The following is a 21,141-nucleotide window of genomic DNA, read 5'->3' as shown; positions in this document are numbered from 1 at the left end:
GACACTGAAAGAGAAAGTTTCCTAATAAGGCCACGTTCTGCAGACCTGGCTGGGATCCCTTTGGGCCCGTTGGCACCCCTGGCCTAGGAGCACCTGCTGTGTTTCGAGATAATTCATCAGTTATCAGATACAAGCAGTTCAACTGTGTTGCTACAGCGGCCAACGTTAATGCGTAGAAACCATTTTGAACAAAACTCTCCTACTTAAAAAGATTCCTAATCAGGGGAGATACCAAACCTCACCAGCCCTTTGATCCTAATTCTGTAGTTATTCAACAACTTGCTGGCCTGTGGGGGCTGAAAAGAAAGGCAAAAAGCACGTTATGCTCCTTTCCCAGAGCTCAGGTGATCTGGTCTCTGCTCCAGTCATGAGCAGACACTGGAACCCCACAAAGTAAGGAATGGTTTGAATTTATCCTTCTGGCCACCAGTTCGGATTAGATTTAATCACTTTGTCTCCTGTGATAAAGTGTAAGTTATCTGAAGGCAGCCATGTCTCGTTTATCTTTTTATTATTTTGCACTACGCAAATGTTGAGTGAATAAACAGACGAGATAAAAAAGAAATCAAAAAATAATTTTCCATCCTGAAATAATGGAGATTCACTTCAGATCTGTAATCAGACTTTCCTCAAATTCATTGTGTTAATATCTTCCATACGATTTCAGTGACAAGGTCATGTCTGAGTCCTTGGCAGCAGAAGGTATACGCCAGATTGTGGAAGAAGGACCAAGGAATTGTTTTCTCCGCAGGCTACATGCCTAGAGGAACAATGGCATGGAAGCAGAAAGAAGAAGGAAAAATAAAACAATAGTTATATAGCATATAAGGAGCTTCCAGGGGACTTCCCTGGCGGTACAGTGGTTAAGACCCTGCACTTGGAATGCAGGTGGTGTAGGTTCGATCCCTGGTCGGGGAACTAAGGCCTCACATGCCGAGAAGCCTCTAAGACCGTGCACCACAGTAAAAGATTCTGTGTGCTGCAACGAAGGCCCGAAGGAGCCGAAAATAAATAAATAGTTAAAAAAAAAATACAGAGTAGTGATAATTTCCCAAGAATTAGGGCATAAATTCATTCTACTTATTAAAATGTACCAACCTCCTTTCCTCCCATAGAGATGAAGGACAGGAAGGGACTTCTCTCCCAGAAATTTTCCTGCGAGAAGAAGGTCGAGGCCTGCCTGCTGGGCAGGGGCTCTGGGAGGACAGGCGGACAGGGCCCTCCTGCAAACCACAGGGGGACCAGGCGAGTGACCAGCTTGCACAGATGGCGAAAGGCCAGTCTGCCAGCGCAGGAGACATAACGGGATGTGGGCTGGATGTCGGGTCAGGAAGGTCCCCTGGAGGAGGGATGGCAACCCACTCCAGTGTTCTTGCCTGGGGAATCGCATGGACAGAGGAGCCTGGCGGGCCATCGTCCACAGGATCTCACAGAGTCGGACACGACTGAAGCGCCTTACCACGCAGGGGAGTTACTAAGTGCCCAGAGAGCAAGGACATTCAGGCAGCTGTTGACTATGAAGAACGGGGGAGTGGGACAGAAAGAACAAATGGCAGTGACAATCTTCAGAGCTCTTCAGGGCCAAAGCGCCTCTACCTTCCTGCCAGATGCTAGAAGGCAGCTAAACAGGTGGGCCAGGCATCACTTTTACTTCCAGTCCGTCAAGTTCATATAGTGATGCTTAAGAGCAAAGCGACAAAAGAAAGAAGTTAAAAAGAAAAAAAGAAGAAAAACTACACACCAAGGTGATACACATAATCCACACCTGAACAATCAGACGTCTTGGCAAACGCCCCAGAAAACTGTCATCACTCTAACACCATTTATTGTGTGGTCTTAAATAATATCTTTGACCCTAAGAAGCAAGCTAATTCTGGATGGAGGAAAACTTTTTCCACGACTTAAAAAAGTCTCTTTAGACCTTTCCTCCTGTACTCCATAATAAAGATAAGAAGGCATCAGAACCACCCTTTCCATCTTCTGCTCCGTATGTGTGCGCTTGCACATCCAAAGCTAACTGTGTGAACCTCTGTGAGCAAATCTGGACAGTATTTCTCCCCGTGGTCCTGTACGGGGGAAGTGACACTGCGATGAAGCAAAATACTCTTGAGTTCCACAGCCTCTAGGGACCAGCATTTAAGGAACTTGGTTGGTATTTCTGTAATACGAACCATCAATACTAACATTCTGCTTCAAAGGCACCTATGGTTGGCATAAAGGGAACAATCTGGGGCACTTTTCTCCACCCCTTCTCAGAAATACTTTCTGTGGGAAAGGAGGAGGTGGGGTAAGAGAAAGAGAAATAGAACAAGGCAGAAACTGAGAAGCAAGTCATTCTTTGCAGGATAGTCATAGCTTTGTGGGGGGAAAATCATTAAAATGTATAAAGGCTACTCTACTGCTATTTAATTTACTCTATATTATAAAATAGATACATTATTCCAAGTAGAATCATTATCCAAAGACAGAAAACCATAATACAATCATTTCCTGCTAAGAAACATGATAGTGTATATCTAAAAACAGTATAAACAACTGTTACCCTGAAATAGCTATGAAAGTTCAGACATAAATCCTCAGGGTAAAAAAGCATAATAATGGTCATATTACAAAGTTGTATTCCTCAAATTTAGAGGACAGTTCAACAGAACAACAAAGCACAATTTATATTCACTTCCCGCATTTTCAAAGACTGTCTAAGGAATTCTTTTAATCCATCATGGTTTTTAAACTTCACACAGTGTAACTGTCAGTCACTCAGTCGTGTCTGACTCTTTGCAACCCCATGGACTGTAGCCTGCCAGGCTTCTCTGTCCATGGAATTCTGCAGGCAAGAATACTGGAGTGGGTAGTCATTCCCTTCTCCAAGGGATCTTTCCGACCCAGGGATTGAACCCAGGTCTCCTGCATTGCAGGCAGATTCTTTAGCATCTGAGCCGCCAGGAAAGCCACCTCACACAGTATAAAGTATCACACAGCACAGATACTTTGTATTTTAGAATTTATTTGATGAGAAATTCATTATTTACCTATGGCAGTAACTGTATATTTCTGAAAGTATCAGATATAATACTGCCAAAGGGAAAAAATAGTGTTTAATATCCCCAGTCCCCTGCAAGAAAGCTTTCTGGAACAGTTAAAATCACTCATTTCCTTAAACATGGAAAGGAAGCTACCCATGTACCTTGCTTCATGTGAGTCATAAGGCAGTCTGAAGAATTAGAACAATAAACTGAAGCCTTCCTCCCCAAAATGCAGCCAGCAAAATTTATGAGGCCTGAAAACATGTGCTACATTAGTTGAGCAGCACAGAAGAGAATTCTGCTCTTGCAAAGACCAAGCCATTTCAGCAGGGAAAAGACTGCGGCCTCCTTCAGGGACTTTTGTTTATGTTTTTTAGGGAAGCATTGAGCCTGACTCACTGAGGACACGCCTTCTTTGGACTGACTGCATGAACACACGGATGAGTGGAGGATGGCACAGACGTGTCTGTTCAAAGCCCAGGCAGTTTTGCAGACCCCTCTGTCAGAGTCCACAGGCAAAACATTTTGCTTTCTCAAGCCTCCTCAATTTTCTCTTCTTCTCATGCTTCACGGCAGATCAAAGACGGCTGCAGGCTCACTGTCATTTTCTGCATGGAACACTCTGCCATCGGCTCTACTTTGGGGTGTGAAGGAGGGTGGGAGGAGGTTTTGCAGGAGGAAGGTGCACGCTGTGACTGCTTTGATCAAGAGCATATGGAAGACGTGACTCTGCGGCAGTTTCTAGAGCCAGGCCCTGATACATGGCGGCTTTCAATTCCTGTCTCTTAGAACATTCTCTCAGGGAGGCCCCGGCTGCTATTCCAAATAGAATAGTTCCACAGCTCTAGGATTGCCAAGCTAGAGATGCCATGGGCAGATGCTTCCAGTTTTAGTCCCATCAAAGCCCAGTCTTTCAGCAACCCTCACCTGGAGGCCACACACTTAAGGAAACCCACCTTGGACCCTCCAAGTCAACCCATCCACCAGGTGAACACCACTGAGTGACTTCAGCCTACACTATGTGTAGAAGAAGAGCAGTCCAGCTGAGCCCTGCCTCGATTCCTGACCACAAAATTGTGTGATATAATGAAAAGGCTATTTGGTGGGAAGCGGGGAGGATGGGAAGAGGGGATGGTTAGGGAGTTTGGGACGGACATGTACCCCCTGCTATATTTAAAATAGGTAACCAACAAAGACCTACTGTACAGCGCAGGGAACTATCCTCAATGTTATGTGCAGCCTGGATGAGGGGGAGTTGAGGGGTGAAGAGATACACGTGTTCGTAGGGCTGAGCCCCTTTGCTGTCCACCTGAAACCATCACAACACTGTTGATCAGTTATAGGCCAATATACAATAAAAAGTTTTAAACGATAAATAAATAAAATGGTTATTCTTTCAAGCCACGAAGTTTTGTGGTAAAAAGTGATTGGTACATACGCTTTCTCTCCTTCTAGTGACGAGTCGTGAAAGCCAAAGGTGGCCATGCTAATAGAGCTCGTCTGTGTGATCACAGATCCGGCTCTCAAGATAGAGCAAGTAGAGAATGGAAGTCTGGAGCAGGCTTTGGGGCCGTTAGTGCTTCTGGAGAAAGATTTATTTTACTCTGATGGCAAGTGGCTACCGACCTAGTAGCCTTGGCCACGAAGCCTCCCCCAGGTGCCACCGAAGGCCATACCTGCCTCATGAGCTCCTCCTGGCGCATCCTAATCCTCTCTCTCTCCATCTGGATCCTCTGAAGCCGAAGCTTCTGCTGCTGCTGCTGCTGGGTGGTCAGCGCGTTGGGCATACTCATGAGCCCCGCGGATGGGTTCTGGGGGGCGTGGTTGGGCTGGCTCAGGGAACTGGGTGCCATCTGCTGCTGGTGCTGGTGGTTCATCACTACGGGAGGGAAGAACAGGGAGATGAGCGACCAGGAGCGCAGACCTTGTCAAAAAGCGGCCATCAGAACGCTGTGTACTCCGGAGTACAGATTCCTGAGGTTCTTCCCAAGCACTTTGCTGCTTGTCATTACTGTTTCAGCAATCAAACCTTAATCCAATTCGCAGACTCAGGTACCGGCCCCTCTCCTGCTCACCTTGTCTCAGCTCTCGCGCCCCGTGAAAAGTCTGACTTCACACCTTGCCTGTGTCTGGGTACATGTCAATCCTTAAATAGGACATCGTGGTCATAAGCAAATTCCACAAAGGTTACCACAGCATGAAAGCTAATTTCACCGGGACATCTGGGTGTGTGCGCCTGTCCTCAGACAGCCTGCATGCTCACGGCAGAGCTAAGGAGGGCATGTGATCACTGACAGTGGTGGGTGTAAAATAATATTTAGGACAGGTGAGCAAATTGACAGGTAACAAATCGGGTGGAGAGGGAGGTGGGAGGGGGGATCGGGGTGGGGAACACATGTAACTCCATGGCTGATTCTTGTCAATGTATGACAAAACCCACTACAATACTGTAAAGTAATTAGCCTCCAACTAATAAAAATTAATGAAAAACAAAACAAAACAAAACACAGCACCTAGATCAGGGGTCTACACAAAAGCAGGACCCCATTCATGCTTTGTTAAAAGAGGATGCCCCAAAGACATTATTAGTGAGAAATTATTAGTGAATGATTAGAGAACATTTAGTGAGAATTATTAGTGAGAAAGAAATTATATAAAAGATGCTAATAGTGTCTATGACTGGATAAAGGCATAGAAGTGTTTTCAACTTTTTAAGGATTTTCTATTTGTCTGTATTTACCAATATTTAAAATTTTAGCACACAGTACTTCACGTTACAAAACATTTTTGAATAGTTTAATAAATTATATAATTAGTGTCGCCTCCCCCACAAAAAAATGTATCTTAAAAAGTGCTAGTTTTTCTCAAGACAGTTTACTTATCAATTTGCTTAACTTCTACTGGGTAATATCCTATAATAAAGAAAACCATGTTTTCCAGTCTATTTGCTCCTAAGTCAGGGCCAAAGGCAACAATGTGTAACTTTATATACTTACTTCATTTCTGAGGAAAAAGAACAAAAAAACATAATTTGTGCTATATTTGATATCATTACCTTTAAAGATAAAATTATTGGCATATTTTACTTAAAGTTCAGAGTGAAATATTTCAGACCTTCAGTTTGATATAGACATTACATGGAAACATATGATAAGCAAACTTTCTTGGGTGAATTTTAAAGTAGCCTAATCAATTATGTATTAAATGAATGTGTAGAAAACACACACACACACACACACACATACACAGTGGAAAAAAAGTACCAGGGAACCCACCCACACTGTTGGTGGGAATATAAATTGGTACAACCGCCATGCAGAAGAGTGTGGAAGTTCCTTAAAAACTAAAAACAGAACTACCATATCACCCAACAGTCCCACTCCAGGGCATTCAGCTGGAGAAAACCTGACTAGAAAAGATACGTGCACCCCAAGTTTCATCACAGCACTGTTTACAAAGCCAAGACACGGAAGCGACCTGAATGTCCATCGGCAGAGGGATGGATGAACAAGACGTGGTCCATATACACAGCGGAACATCACTCAGCCATAAACAAGAGCAAATATACTTACAAAACAGAAAGAGTCACAGAACTAGAGAACAAACTTACGGTTACCAAAGAGAGGACACAACGGGGAGGGATAGATCAGGAGTTTGGGGTTAACATACACACGTTACATAAAACAGATAATCAACACGGGCCTCCTGCGTAGCATGGGGAACTCTACCCAGCACTTCATAATAACCTATATGGAAAGAATCTAAAAACGAATGAATACGTGTACATGCATAGCTGAATCACGACGCTGTACGCTGAAGCTAATACAACGCTGTAAATCAACTCTACTTCAATAAGATTTTTAAAAAGAAAGGAGAAGAAAGCAAAGCACCAACACGTAAGATTTTCTGTAGAACTGGCTTCCTTAAGGAAGAATTGGCTCCTTGACAGGCAGTTCCTCTGGATAGAAGTAGCGGTGGGATAAAAATACTGCTTTTTGAAATTTACCTCTAACGCACTCAAATCTTTCTTGCATTCCCACCGTGTGCTGTATGCTGGGTTTGGAGCTGGACAGACAGCTCGTGCCCTTACAGGATCTAACAGGCTACGGCAAGGAACGTGTGAAGAAATGAGATGGGGTTTTATGCCTGTCTGTGAAAGTGAAAGTGAAAGTTCCTCAGTTGTGTCCAGCTCTTGGCGACCCCAGGGACTGGAGCCAGCCAGGCTCCTCTGCCCATGGAATTCTCCAGGCCAGAATACTGGAGTGGGTAGCCAGTCCCTTCTTCAGGGGGTCTCCCCAACCCGGGGATCAAACTCGGGTCTCCGGCATTGCAGGTAGATTTTTAAGCATCTAAGCCACCAGGGAAACATTAGAATGTTAGGCTTTGTAAAGATTCCCGGCAAACACCTAGTTCAGCTTTTTATTTTGTGAAAGCTAGGGAGGCAAGGGGTGTACTCTGCTTAGAAACAGGTGCAACTGGAGCCAAAGCTGAACTCCGGACACTCTGTCCACCTGCCCTTTCAACTGTCCTTCGCCGCCCTCTGTCACACCTGAGACCAAAGTCCAGGAACAATCACCAGGACTGGGGCAACCCCTCTACACACAATTGCCTTCAGTGGACCACAGTGAGAGGCCACTTAAACAGCCGGCCCTCCAAACAGGCTCCTGGGCCCAAAGGTTGCTCAGGTTACAAGTAGGAAGCGCTGAAGGAGGGTTTGGACAGCTGACAACTCTGCTCAATCACAGAGAAGTCGCTCAAGACAAGGTAAGATACTGGAGTATTCTGCAAAAACAGTTTGGGTTTCACTTCCGGAATCAACTCCACCGCCAAGAACTCTTACCTCCTGGCACAGAAGGAAACTCGGTAAATGATGGGATGAATGAATGAAACCAGCTGGGCATTCCTTATGTTCTTAGTCCAAGACAAGGAAAAAAGCATCGTTGTGACTGATGCCAAAATAACTGAAATAAGTAGTTCATTTCTACAGCTTGGAGCATAATTACAATCTCTATTTGAAGGCCTGGGTGGGAGGGTCAGGGATTGGGCACATACTGTGTCATAGGGAAAAATTCTCTTAAAATAAAGATTTTCAAGTAAGACAAAGTCCAGACACTCAGAAGGGTTTAATTCACAAGACCTCTTTCAGGCCAGAAGAAGGAAGCTTAGATAGAGACATAGTGAGTATCTCCAGACACAGCTGTTTCCGAACCTTCTGCAAAAGGATGCTCCTATTTTTCTGATGTAACTACCACAGGAAAAAGAAGCCCAATTGTGTCTATAAGAGGAAGGTGTAAATTGAATATTTCAACATCACAAATCCCCAGGTTAGGAAAAGGAGGCTTGAAAATGTTAAATTTTTGTTAGTACTTCAGAGGTTTTTTTTTTTTTTTGGCCATTCCATGTAGCATGCAGGATCTTAGTTCCCTGACTAGGGATTGAACCCTTGCTCCCTGCAGTGGAAGTGTACAGTCTTACCCACTGGACTGTTACTCCACTCCACACATCGTCCAGACCCTGGGAGCCAGGTTTTACTGATGTCTGCATCCTTATCTGGGGGAGTTTAAGGCTGGGTGGAGATGGCTTCTAAAAAACCACACCTTTGCTAGCCTTTAAAACACCAGCCCTTACAGGGACCGTCCAGAGGGAGGCATGGTGGACATGCTGCTTTCTTCCATTTAACTTAGATTTGACCATTTAGACTAAACATCTCCAGTTATTAACTGTAAAGACTGGAAGAAAATAGCCAATGGCTTCGTCTTCAAAATAAATCACGCCCACCGACAGAGAAGTCTGTATGAGAAAATTCATCTTGATACTGTCCATAACACAGAAGACTGAAAACAGTGTCCACCAATAAGAGAACATGATTCATTCAGAGGAATGCTGTGGAACTATTCCAAAGAATAAAGAAACTCTGCAGTTACTTCTATGGAACAATCTCTTAAGAAGCAACTTTCAGAAAAGGGAAAAAAAAAAATCCAAGGAACAGGATGTATATAAGAGCACAATCGTTGTACTTAGAAAAATAGGGGTGGGGTGAGGTGCATATTATACATAAAACGGTAAATTTCTCAAGCAAAATACACAACAGTAGGTGCCTCTGGAGAGGAAACAGGGTGTCAGGGTGGGAAGAGGTCTTCCTTCTCCTCTTCTGTGCTGTTTGAAAGTTTCCTGTGTGTATTACTCACGTAAAATAGACAAATGCTAAACGAAAAACAGAAGACCAAAGCATGGTCATGGATGCATCAAATATGCAAAATATTTTCTTGGTGGAAAGGAGGTGAACCCCAAATTATCTGAAAAACAACAAGGCTTAAAATATAGTCAAGATCCTCAAAACTAAGAGCCTGCCTAGTGCAACTTCTCCACGTGGAGGTGAGGAAGCAATACCCAGAGAAACAGTGAACTGGATGAAGGTCATAAAATAGTCACGGCCTAGAAGCCAGGTGTCCTGACTCAATCCACAGGCCCATGATTCACGCTGCCGCTCTGCTCCCTGCAGTGGTTTCATTTCAGAGGGTTACCTGCTGAACCTTTTATTAGGTTGAACCTTGTGAACTTTACCGCTGGTGGAGGTTCTTTCAAACCACTGCTTTCATAGATACTCAGAGACAAAGTGGCGCAGAAGAGCTTCAAGACAGAGAAAAACACAGAGGAAGTCCTCGGGGAGACTGCAGAAAGGAAAACATCTCCATTTGCAACAAGTGAAATACTTCTTGGGATAATATCCCATAACATTTTAGGGAAAGAATAGTTCAGTTTAAGAAAAGAAAAACAAACAAACAAAAAACGTACAGTATCTCAAACGCAGTATCTGAGGCCAAACCAGTTAAGGACAGACCACCATTAAATGCCTTAAAAATGCTAAAGACCGAGTCAGTTCTAGACTTTTACCAGTCCCCACAGAAAGGAATAACCACACAGACGTGTTCTCCACTGAAGCAGGAATGCATCAAAACTAAAGCAGAGACTTCTTTTTTTTTCCCTTCCAAGATAGTCAGAATTTAAATTCAAATCCACATTTATCTTTTTCACTGTTTTCATCTCCTTTTCCCTTTTTTTTTTCCTACTTCAATAATTGACTTTCTCTTGAGTGTTTGGCCATCAAACATAACCAAGCTCTGCAGACAATGTAACCATACATATTTCACTATTATTCAATCTAAAAGAAAACAGCAAGAAAAACAAACGCCACAGCATTTGAGACAGGAACACTCTTCTGAGTCAATGACTGTGAACTCAACGGTAAGCACGGGAATGGGCCGTGCAGAGGCGCAGAGGGTGTACCCATGACCCTCTGGCTAGTGCCCACGGGGACACTGATGCACCTCTAACATGCTCAGTAAACACACCACTCGGTCATGTCTACCAAGGCCCCACAAGATGCGAGGCCAGGAAGGTCCCTGGACTCCATTTTAAGCCAGCATGTCATTTGCTGTATAAGAAGCAGGCAAGAAAAAGGTTAAGGCTTCACTCCTGAACTTTCCGCCTTCTGCAGCGCCAGGAGCTGACAGTGACAGCTCAGAGACAGAGGATGCTGGCAGCTTCCCCAAGCCAGGAGCTGCAGGCTAGCAGGGAGGCCCGGGGATCAGGCTGCCCCACGCGCCTGCTGGAAGGTTTGACGAACGTCTCTCTGGCCTCGGAGAGGCTCAGTGGCCTGGTTTTCTGTGTCCTGGGCTTGCTTCCCCCTTCCCCCAACCTTTTTTAAAATAGGCTATGGTTATACACACACACAAACAATGCCAAGTGAAGAAAACAAAACCATACGGCTAGGCTCAACTACAAAACCCATCACGGGCCTGCAGCAGGCTGGCTCCGAGCAGATGATGGAAAGGACAAGCAGTCTGCCAATGGCTAGATGCCACACCTAAGCCCTAGAAAGCCACAGCAAGACTTTATTCCCCTTCAATCCTTCTCCGTGACGCACACGTGAGTCTAGGGAGGGCCAAGAGGAACACTTGTTGCTAGTGAGGCATTTCTCCTCCTCTCCTCAGCCTCCCTTCTGCTCTTGACCACAGCTCCTCAGCTGTGCTGTCTCTATGCATAGCTCTTTCAGTTGAACTTTAAAAACATCTGGTTTTGGACTTCCCAGGTGATCTAGTGGCTAAGACTTTGTGCTCCCTATGCAGGGGGCGTAGGTTCAATCCCTAGTCAGGGAACTAGATCCCACAGGCTGCAACTAAAGATCCTCCTGTATGCCGCAACTAAGACCCAATGCAGCCAAATTAATTAATTTTGAAAAATATACGGTTTTGTCAACATGTCAGAGGCACAATTCCATGCAATCAGAGGGGGAGGCCTGCCCAGCACCACATGATTCTTCCTCTCCCAGTACCCCGACCCAGCGTCTGTTCTTCTCCTCTGTCAAGAATGGAGAGTTTCACATGTTGCTAGGATTCATTATTTTAGTAAAAATATAATGTCCATGAGTCTACACTCTTATAAACAAATAATTGAATACATAAATAAATGCCAGGAGAAGAGGCAAATCTGTAGAGACAAATTTCAGATAATTTAACGTAGATACACTGTCCTCAATGAAGGGGAGAAAGCTCCGACTCCTAATGCATGGGTTGCACATAGCAACCTCCTCCTCCCAATGAGCACAGCTGCCCAGCGGCAGTCAGGGAGAGCAGCTTTACAGGGGAGGGATTCCATACACTGGCAGGTGATCAAGATCGACCTCAACGGTGATAAGCCATGGTGATGACACGACCCTGATAAGGTGTGATGAGAATGGTCCTTTGTTTCTCTGACCTTCCTCCCCAAGACCCATCATCCCAACCTGATCGGAGAAAAACATCAGACAAAGTCTTATAGAGGAAAATCCTATAAAATTCCTAAGCTGTACTCAGAATTATCAAGGTCATCAAAAACAAGGAAAGCCTAAGAAACTTTCATAGCCAAGAACAGTTTAAGGAGACATGACAAGTAAAGATAAGGTGGTATACAGCTGGGGACATTAAAGGAAAAACTAAGAAAGTCTGAATAAAGTATGGAAGTTAGTTAATAATAATGTATCAGTATTGGTTCATTAATGACAAAATTTGTTATCATTGTATGTTAATATCAAACAATGTAAGATGTTACTAATATAGGAATTTGGGTGAGAGGCATATGAGAACTCTATCTTATCATGATTTTTTCTGAAACTCTAAAACAGGTATAAGAAAAACGTGTGTGTCTGTGTATGCAGGTGTGTGTGTATAGTAACCACGTCTTCAACAAATACCAGGAACTGTGCTTGGCACCATCTTTTCAATACTCACTATCAAATAGTCTCCATAGCATATATAAAAAATGAATAGATAATACAGGGTGTATTAAAAGTGAATAAATATTCAAAAGAAAACGGTCTGGGGACATCCCTGGTGATCCAGTGGTTAAGACTGTGTTTCCAGGGTAGGGAGCCTTGGGTTCGATCTCTGGGCGGGGAACTGAGACCCACATGCCACACTGCATGGCCAAATTAAAAAATGAAAGGAAGGCAGGAAGAAAAAAATAAGGAAAGGAAGGAAGGAAGAAAAAAGAAAGAAAGAAAACATGGTCTAAAAGTGTCCCATGGGAGCAAATAGATACTAAGTTAAAGTTTAAAAAATTATAACACCCGCTTCCCATGTTTCGTGGTCAATTAAGATTGGGAAATATGGGGCTAAACAAACTTAAAAGAATTTATTTTATTGCAGAATTTCTCAAAGACCTTAACATACAAACAGACAATGAGACTTTCCAAGAGGGAGATGCAGCACTTTTCAACCTTGGTCTCCCAAGGAGGGATACTGGAAAATGCAGATGATGCCAATTCATCTTGGCAGTACTGAATTACAAATTGAACTGAAAATGAATGAATATTTATTAAGCTCCTACTATGTGCTGAGCTTCTCAGAGTGAACTGAGCCGCTGTGTGGGGTGTGGAGTCAGAGAAAGGGATACGCAGCCTGGAGATGTTGAACAAAGTGGTTCCTGTGCCTAGCACTACCCACTGCTGTTCAAGATACAAAGAAACAAACAAAAAAAAACACAGCCCAGGGAAAGCCAGGGTGATAAGAGACTGCCAGAAGAGCCGCTGATATTCCCCATCACCAAACATTGATTTAACAGGAAGATTTCTAAGATGGTTTAACTTGTGTATCAATTTTCACAGGTGGTAAGGAGAATCCAGCTAGACAAACTTCTGTGCCATACATATATCCAAAATAACCTCTCTTTTATTTTAGTTAGGGGGTTTCTTTTTTTTTTAACCAGCTTCTATGATAAAACAACATTAAGAGCTCTAAAGCACCCTTCTGACAGTACCCCTTTGCAGCGCTGCCTTATTATGGTGAAAGTCTGGTTACAGTTTCCCCAAAGTAGGTGAATATGCAACATTTGAATACATACTTTGGGTATGATCTGGGATGTGGGAAAAATTCTTCCTCCCAGATGGAACAGGTGTTAAACTCAGGTTGATGTTTGGACTAATATGTTTACATGAATTGCGTCGGAAACACATTCCAGAAACCTAAACACCGAGAGAGCAACACGAGCTCTGCTGCCTCGTGGGCTGTTAGGATTCCATCCCCTGTCCCCATCCTACAAGAGACGATACAGGTCTGTCAGCGAGGGTGACCAGCTGTCCTGGGTCTACCGAGGCGTCTCCTGGGACACGGGACTTTCAGGGTCCCGAGCAGATGCTGCGGTTGGTCACTCTACGCCTGTGACGGTCCACATTCCCAGAGCTAACTCACGGTAGTAGGACCCAAGTTTCTCATTTCCGTCCTAACGTGCTTCCTTACAAAGAGAACCAGCACTCATAGGAGATAACACTTGATGTTCCGAGTGACAGCCAGGCTGTCCATCAAAGCAGCTCTCAACGTGTCCTCCATCAGTCACGAGCAGCTGTCTGTCCTTCTGTCATCCACACAACCTGGGCATCGGTGCCTCCCAGCGGCACCAGCAGTAGAGTCCAGCTGCCAATGCAGGAGATGCAAGAGATGCGGGTTGGATCCCTGGGTTGGGACGACCCCTGGAGGAGGAAATGGCAACCCAAGCCAGTCTTCCTGCCTGGAGAATCCCGCGGACAGAGGAGCCTGGTGGGCAACGGTCCACGGGGTCGCAGAGAGTCGGACACAACAGCACGCATGCACACGTGACAACTTGGTGGAGGGACCATGACTCCGGCACTTACTCTGTAACTTTTTAAAGAAATTAAGCACTATTTATGACATTGCAATGTACTGCTCACAAACAGGAGCTTGGTTAAGTCTTAAAATTAAGGAGATCTTTCTCACTGGATTCCAGGTTGAGCCACACACAGTGAACAGAAGCACTTCTAAGAAACACTGAACTGTTCTCTTCCTGTGAGCTGAACTCTCACCTTCCTGAGGGCTGGGTTCGTGCTCTTTATAAACAAGACCCAACAGCCACGCCTTCCCCTGTCCTTTAGAAATCAACTCCACTGGTATGAATATTCCTTATAAACACAGAACAAAAATAATTTATTTCAAATCTGACTTGCTAATGCCCGCAGTAGGCACTAAATACATTCTCCCTGAGAATGTTTATGGATGTATGGGTCAGAAATAGGTAGCAAAATGTCAGTTCATTTTTAAGATGATCAGCAGAGGCTTTTTTTTTTTTAATTTAAAAGAAATATATATATATTTTTTAATTTAAAAGAAAAGTCAGAGCAAACAGGAAGCCCACCCCCACTACACACACAGACACAGTTCTTTCTGTTTGGGATGCATTTTAATTATTACATCCCATACTCTTATAAGTGGGTATTTAATGAATAACAGATTTTTGTTGTGGCTTTCTCTTTACTCCCGGAGCATAATTCCCTGTTGAGGACCCAATGCACTTTGCTCTTGTTTTACCATTGAAGTGAAGTGCAGTGAAGCCGCTCAGTCGTGTCCGACTCTTTGCGACCCCATGGACTGTACCCTACAAGGCTCCTCTGTCCATGGAATTTCCCAGGCCAGAATACTGGAGTGGGTTGCCATCTCCTTCTCCAGGGGACCTTCCCAACCCAGGGGTCAAACCCAGGTCTCCCGCACTGCAGGCAGACGCTTTACTGTCTGAGCCAAACCCCACCATCCTCATCATAGCTGTGGCCGTGTATTTACTCTACTTTGAAGCATCACCATAGACGTTCAGGCTGGAAGGAGCTTAGTGCATTTGACCAAGTCCCTCCATCTTTGTTTTAGCAGCAGGATCTTGCCCCAGAGCCTGATACAGGGTATGAAGCAGAGACACCCCACATGTGCAGGGGCCCATTCACTGCAAGCCTGCAGCCTGTGGAGGGTCAGTGAATGCTTAAAAGGCACTTTTTCTGATTCTCTTCTCTAAATTGTCTCGGTCTGGCTTTCACTCTGCTTTCCCTACAGGCGTTTCCCAACCCTTGAGTCAAAATATTAAACAAAGTTTTAAAATATGTTGGACAGACACGGCTCTTGGAGACTGGATACTAACTAAGCTTAGCTTCTGCTTGCATGTCCCAAAACCCTGGCATGGGGCCTTGGGACACAATTTAAAACCAATGATTTAAGCCAATTCACTCACTTGAGAGATGAAGAAACTTGGAAGGTTAATTGACTCAGTACAAATCACAAGCACTGACTGTGACAAACCTAGGAAGCCCAGGGAATGTGCTGGAATGCACGGCTGGCGTCAGCTGCACGGACCCCCAATCCCTGCCCTGCCCTGAAGTCAAAAACTATTTACTGAGTTAAATTTGGTGACAAGGATTAAGAGGAGTTTCCTTTGCCCTATTTCACAGAGGTCCAAAGCAGTCGACTTTAATTAATTTATTTACTTGTAAAATGATGAAATCAACATAGTCACATGTTGGGATGACACCCTGTTTGTGGGATCTGGTTTTACAGAAAATGATATAGGGCTTTCTTCTTCAGTCCTTAAGAAGAAAAAAAAAGACCAAATCAGGTATCTTTGAAGCATTACATTTCATAATACAGGAAGGGTCCAACCAGAAGAGGTGGGGCCATCAAGCAATACTAGCCCTTCTGGCCACAGAGGCTCCGGGGAAATGATGATATGCAACAGAGAGAAGCCAAAGCATGCAGGGGTAAATCGTATCTGACATATGCGTGGACCTAGCCACACCAAGATTCAGAAATATTTCTGCACCAAGAGTGTCTGGGCACAGCTGCGGGTCTTTCTCTCTCTGTTTATGGGCCATACAGGGTTTAACTCATGTGAACTGGTCAACGCCAGGTGTCCTGCAGCCCAGTCTGATGGAAAACACATGTCTACGGAGGTAGAAAGACAAACGCAGTCCCAGTCCAGCCTGGACTCAGTCACGATTCAGTGAAGGGGGGAAGAAGGCTGCAGACACGTCTTTCGCCCTTCTTGCATCTCTCTCAGCTCCTGCCAACAATGAGTCGCTTGTTTCTCTTATTTCCCAGAAACAGTATTAGCCGTCCAACAAGGTCAGCAAAAAAAAAAAAAAAAAGCAGCTTTTCACTTCAGGGTGCATTCGGTTCCAAAAATCTGTAAAGTATTAAACCAAGAAGTTGCACTATCCCAACTTCACACTGAGCTCTTTATTCCAATTCTGGGTGAGAATAACTCTAAGGAAATATCTCAGCCGGTTCAGCTGATAAGACACAGAATTCTGGGATCCGTGTACATTCAGACACACTTTCTAGACTTCAAACCTTAACATCACTTCCAGGTGCCCCCGGAATCAGACAGGTGGATCTCAGATTCTCCAGATCCCCCGGCTCAAGTGGTTTTAGACTCGTAACCCAACCTACGTTTACTTCACAGGAATCCCTGAATTTTTAGCAGCAGCCAACGATTTTCCTACCTACCATCCCGTGTGCCCATCCAAACAGTAATCAAGTCAACAAACCAGGATGCAAACATCCAGGCAACTCTGTCCTCTTAGGTGTAAAGATAGAAATGCCTATAACATGGATTTTTATGTTTTCCTAGCAAATGCATCAGGGCTTCCCGGGGCGGGGTGGGGGGCGGGGGGGGAGTGTCAGATGGTAAAGAATCTGTCTGCAATGCAGGAGACCAGGGTTTGATACCTGGGTCGGGAAGATCCCCTTAAGAAGGGCACGGCAACCCACTCCAGTATGCTTGCCTGCAGAATCCAATGGACAGAGGAGCCTAGTGGGTCCTCTGGTCACAACCCATAGGGTCACAAAGAGTTGGACACGACTGAGTGGCTAAGCTCAGCACAGCAAATGCATCATCTACAATAAACTCTCTCCTGACTAAAGGAAATAAATGCATGAACAGTGAACATATAATTTACAATGAAATAATCATCTTTTTAAAAATAGACACTGTAAAATGTATATCTTACTGGCATTTAAAGGATTTCAACATCAGTTTTCACTGTTGTAAGAAATCTAGAACAAGCTATGAAAAAAAAAAATCACATCTTTCTGGCATTCATTTCTTCTGGGTCCTTCAACTATAAAGAAATCATATTTCTTCCACCTAAAGCAGCACCAGAAACTGCTACTTGATTCCATCTGATTTCAGGGCTATCGGAAGATTTATCAAAAGTGGCCAAGCAGAAAGCACATCTATGAAGGCAGTGAATGTAGGCACATAATGACTAACTCGGAAAAAAAAAAAAAAAAAAGAAGAAACTGGGTGCTTCACTGTACTGTTTCACAAGTTATCTGTGTCTTTGAATATTATTCCATGGCCTGGCAACAGCAGCAAAACCAAAACTTTTCTTGTTGTATTATCTTCAGACAATAGGTATACTTTTATCCCAGCAGGAAATGGAAACTCTGATCCATGCATTTACTTTCATTAGTCAGGAGAGAGTTTATTGCAGCTTTTTATTGGTTCGCTTTCCTGAATGATTTTAAAACTGCTCCAGGTGCAGAGTGTGGCAACCCGAACTCAGTGACAGAAAATGGACCCACAGCCGTGTTCCCACAGCCGCGTTCCGCCGGCGGCAGGGAGAGGACGCCAGCCTGGGCCAACAGTCCTGAGTCTGTCTTCTTTTTACTCTGCGCCATCCTAGTGAACACCCTCACTACTGAAAGAGCTCAGACAACAGGCACTCCAAGAGATAAATCAAAGGATTTGAACAACGTAGAGAAGAGAACATGCATTTTCTAATCAAATGTAGAAAAATTATCAGCTTCACAAGAAATTGTAGAAATGCAAATTAAACAGTCATTCTTTAGCAATCAAATTAACAGAAACAACACAGTAAAGAGGGGTACTTGGCATCAGGCCATGAGTACGCAAGAAAAAAAACCCCAAGAATTCAACCGGGGTAGCAGGATTAAGACGGAGAAGGCAATGGCACCCCACTCCAGTACTCTTGCCTGGAAAATCCCATCGGAGGAGCCTGGTGGGCTGAGGTCCATGGGGCCGCTAAGAGTCAGACATGACTGAGTGTCTTCACTTTCACTTCTCACTTTCATGCACTGGAGAAGGAAACGGCACCCCACTCCAGTGTTCTTGCCTGGAGAATCCCAGGGACGGGGGAGCCTGGTGGGCTGCTGTCTGTGGGGTCGCTAAGAGTCGACTGAGCAACTTCACTTTCATTTTTCACATTCGCACATGGGAGAAGGAAACAGCAACCCACTCCAGTGTTCTTGCCTGGAGAATCCCAGGGACGGGGGAGCCTGGAGGGCTGCTGTCTGTGGGGTCGCACAGAGTTGGACACAAGTGAATCGACTTTAAAGACTGTACCCATAGATCTAGGATCTCTAGTGACCCCCAAAAGGTTAATTACCTTTGCAATGAAAATGTATCAAAATACTGATAGTGGTCCTCGAATGTAGGCCTATGGATGATTTTTTTTCCCCAGCGGTCTATGGTTCACTTAAATATTCACTCACCAAATGCCTGCTGAGCCCAAGCAAGTGTAAGGCCCTGTTTCTAGGCGCTAGGGACAGGTCTTGCCCTTCACGAGATTGTAGTCTAGTGGGGAGACAGCCAATAGCAAATACATAGTAACTCTGGCGATAAGGGCTTTGAATAAACAAATGCAGAACTATTTGAGAGAAGCATTCCTTCTGTGTCTGAGAAGGCAATCTAAAAACGTTGGGTGGGGGACTTCCCGGGGGTCCAGTGGCTAAGACTCTGGGCTCCCCGTGGAGGGGGCCGGTGCAGGAGGCCCCAACACAGGGGTCAATGCACTTTGGTCCCTGGTCAGGGAACTAGATCCCGCATGCCTCAACTGAGAGCTCACACGCCCCAACCAAAGATCCCATATTCCGCAATTAAGACCCAGAGCAGCCAAATTAAAAAAAAAAAATCTAACAATTTAAAAATATTAAAAAGAAAAACAAAACGTGGTTGAAGTGCAGAAATCAGGGTGGGAGACACTCTAGGCCGATGGAGCCCAGAGGTCCCGAGGCGGAGGCTGCCTGACCTGCGGGATGGAGCCCAGGAGCAAACCTGACGGGCCCGGGGCAGGCCGGGGCCCGCGGGCTCACGGCTGCGGGCTCACGGCTGCCGTCGCCAAGCGGCGTCCGGCCTTCGGCCACCGCACGGCGGGAGCCTGCAGCCCGCGGGCGTCTCGGGCGAGAACCCCGGGGGGACTGCCTTCCCTTTCCCGGGGCCTTCGCAGCCCAGGGCCTGGGCCGCCTCCCCGCGCCGCCGGCCCTGCCTCACCGCCGCGCCTGAGGGCAGCCCGCGCCGCGGCGCCTCCTCCAAGGCGACAGACGCCTCCGCCGGGGTCACGGCCCGGGCCCGTGAGAAACGCCCGAGTGTGTCACACACTGCGGCAAGGTTTAGAACTCTGAGGAAACCCCGGACGGAGGCGTCTGGGGGCACACTGCCCAGGATCCGGGTCTCCGGGCGGCTCTCCCGGCCCCCTGAGGTGATCCAGAGTCGCTCTGGGGCAGGAGAGGCGTAAGCTCCGAGGAGGCGAGCAGAGGCGGAAATCAACGCAGCCGAGCTTCCTAAACCTGTTCAGAAGGAGATCCTGATTCCAAGCGGAACAGAGCAAAAACCTACACCTCTAAGTTTCATTTGAGAAGGTGTGCCACGGGGGTTCTATTCCTAAAAAAGAACACGAGGGACTTCCCTGGTGCTCCAGTGCTTAGGTTCGATCCCTGGTTCAGGAAGATTAAATAACTCCGTGTTCGGCCAACTAGAGCTCACACGCCCTAGAGCCCAAAATAATGCACCGCAACTAGATAATAACTCCTGCTTGCTGCAGCTAGAGGAAGCCCACGCACAGCAAAATAGGCCCAACACAGCCCCAAATAATAATTTTTTTTAAAAAGTTAAAAAATGAAACAAAACACCCAAGAGAAAAACGCCTCCACTCTGAATTTTCTCAGGAGTATCCCTGAGTCCGGCTGGGTACCGTGGTCTGCAGCCATTCCCGGCTGGCCTTCTCAGATGACGCTACCACCCAGGGCCTAGGGAGGGCAGAGAAAACATCTCTCTAAAGCTCCTGGTTCACCATGGGGAGACTTTTTGGGCGCTGTCTGCTCGATCACTCTAGATCATTTATGGGGAATTCCTTCTTCAGCCTCTACGCTTGGAAAAACTGTCTCTCCCCCACACCAGGGAAGTCTTTCCCGCCTGATGTCCTGTCTCCTGTAACTGAACACGCGGCCCTCTCTGCAGGACTCCCCAAGTCTCGGAGTTGAGTCTGCGGGCACCTGTAGAAACCACACAAGGCCTGCAGTATGCACTTTCTTCCCTGGCTTTATTATTTTCTCCGTCTTCCACCCCAACTTTGGTTTATTACCTGTATCCCTTTTTTTCTGGCCCGGCTGTAGGGCTTGTGGGTTCTTAGTCCCCTGACCAGGGATCGAACCTGTGCCCCTGCAGTGGAAGCACAGAGTCCTGACCGCTGGACAGTAGGAATTTCCTATCTATCCTTTTGAATTAAGTATTCTGGAAGAGGCAAGAGTAGAATCAACGGACAGAAGCATCACAGTTTCATTTTAAAACCCTATCTCTGTATATGGACCTCCCAGGGGTCACCAGTGGTAAAGAACCTGCCTGCCAATGCAGGAGACATGAAGAGACGTGGGTTCGATCCCTAGGTTGGGAAGATCCCCGGAGAAGGGCGCAGTAACCCACTCCAGTATTCTTGCCTGGAGAAACCCATGGCCAGAGGAGCCTGATGGGCTACACACAGTCCATGGGGTCACAAAGAGTCAGACGTGAC

General features: G+C 45.7%; 1 protein-coding gene across 2 annotated transcripts in view; it reads right to left on the bottom strand.

Annotated features, from left to right (window-relative positions):
• WWTR1 (WW domain containing transcription regulator 1) overlaps positions 1-21,141 on the bottom strand; it is a 138,974-nt gene that overhangs the window by 22,823 nt on the left and 95,010 nt on the right. For both annotated transcript variants that reach the window (XM_065942756.1, XM_065942755.1), the window contains exon 4: positions 4,700-4,902. In XM_065942756.1, coding sequence (XP_065798828.1) covers positions 4,700-4,902 — 203 coding nt within the window. The remainder of the gene's footprint in view (positions 1-4,699; positions 4,903-21,141) is intronic.

Source organism: Muntiacus reevesi, chromosome 8 (assembly GCF_963930625.1).
Source record: "Muntiacus reevesi chromosome 8, mMunRee1.1, whole genome shotgun sequence".
Taxonomy (NCBI): Eukaryota; Metazoa; Chordata; class Mammalia; order Artiodactyla; family Cervidae; genus Muntiacus; species Muntiacus reevesi.
The sequence above is the reverse complement of the archived record's forward strand: the minus strand, read 5'-3'. Positions and strand labels throughout refer to the sequence as shown.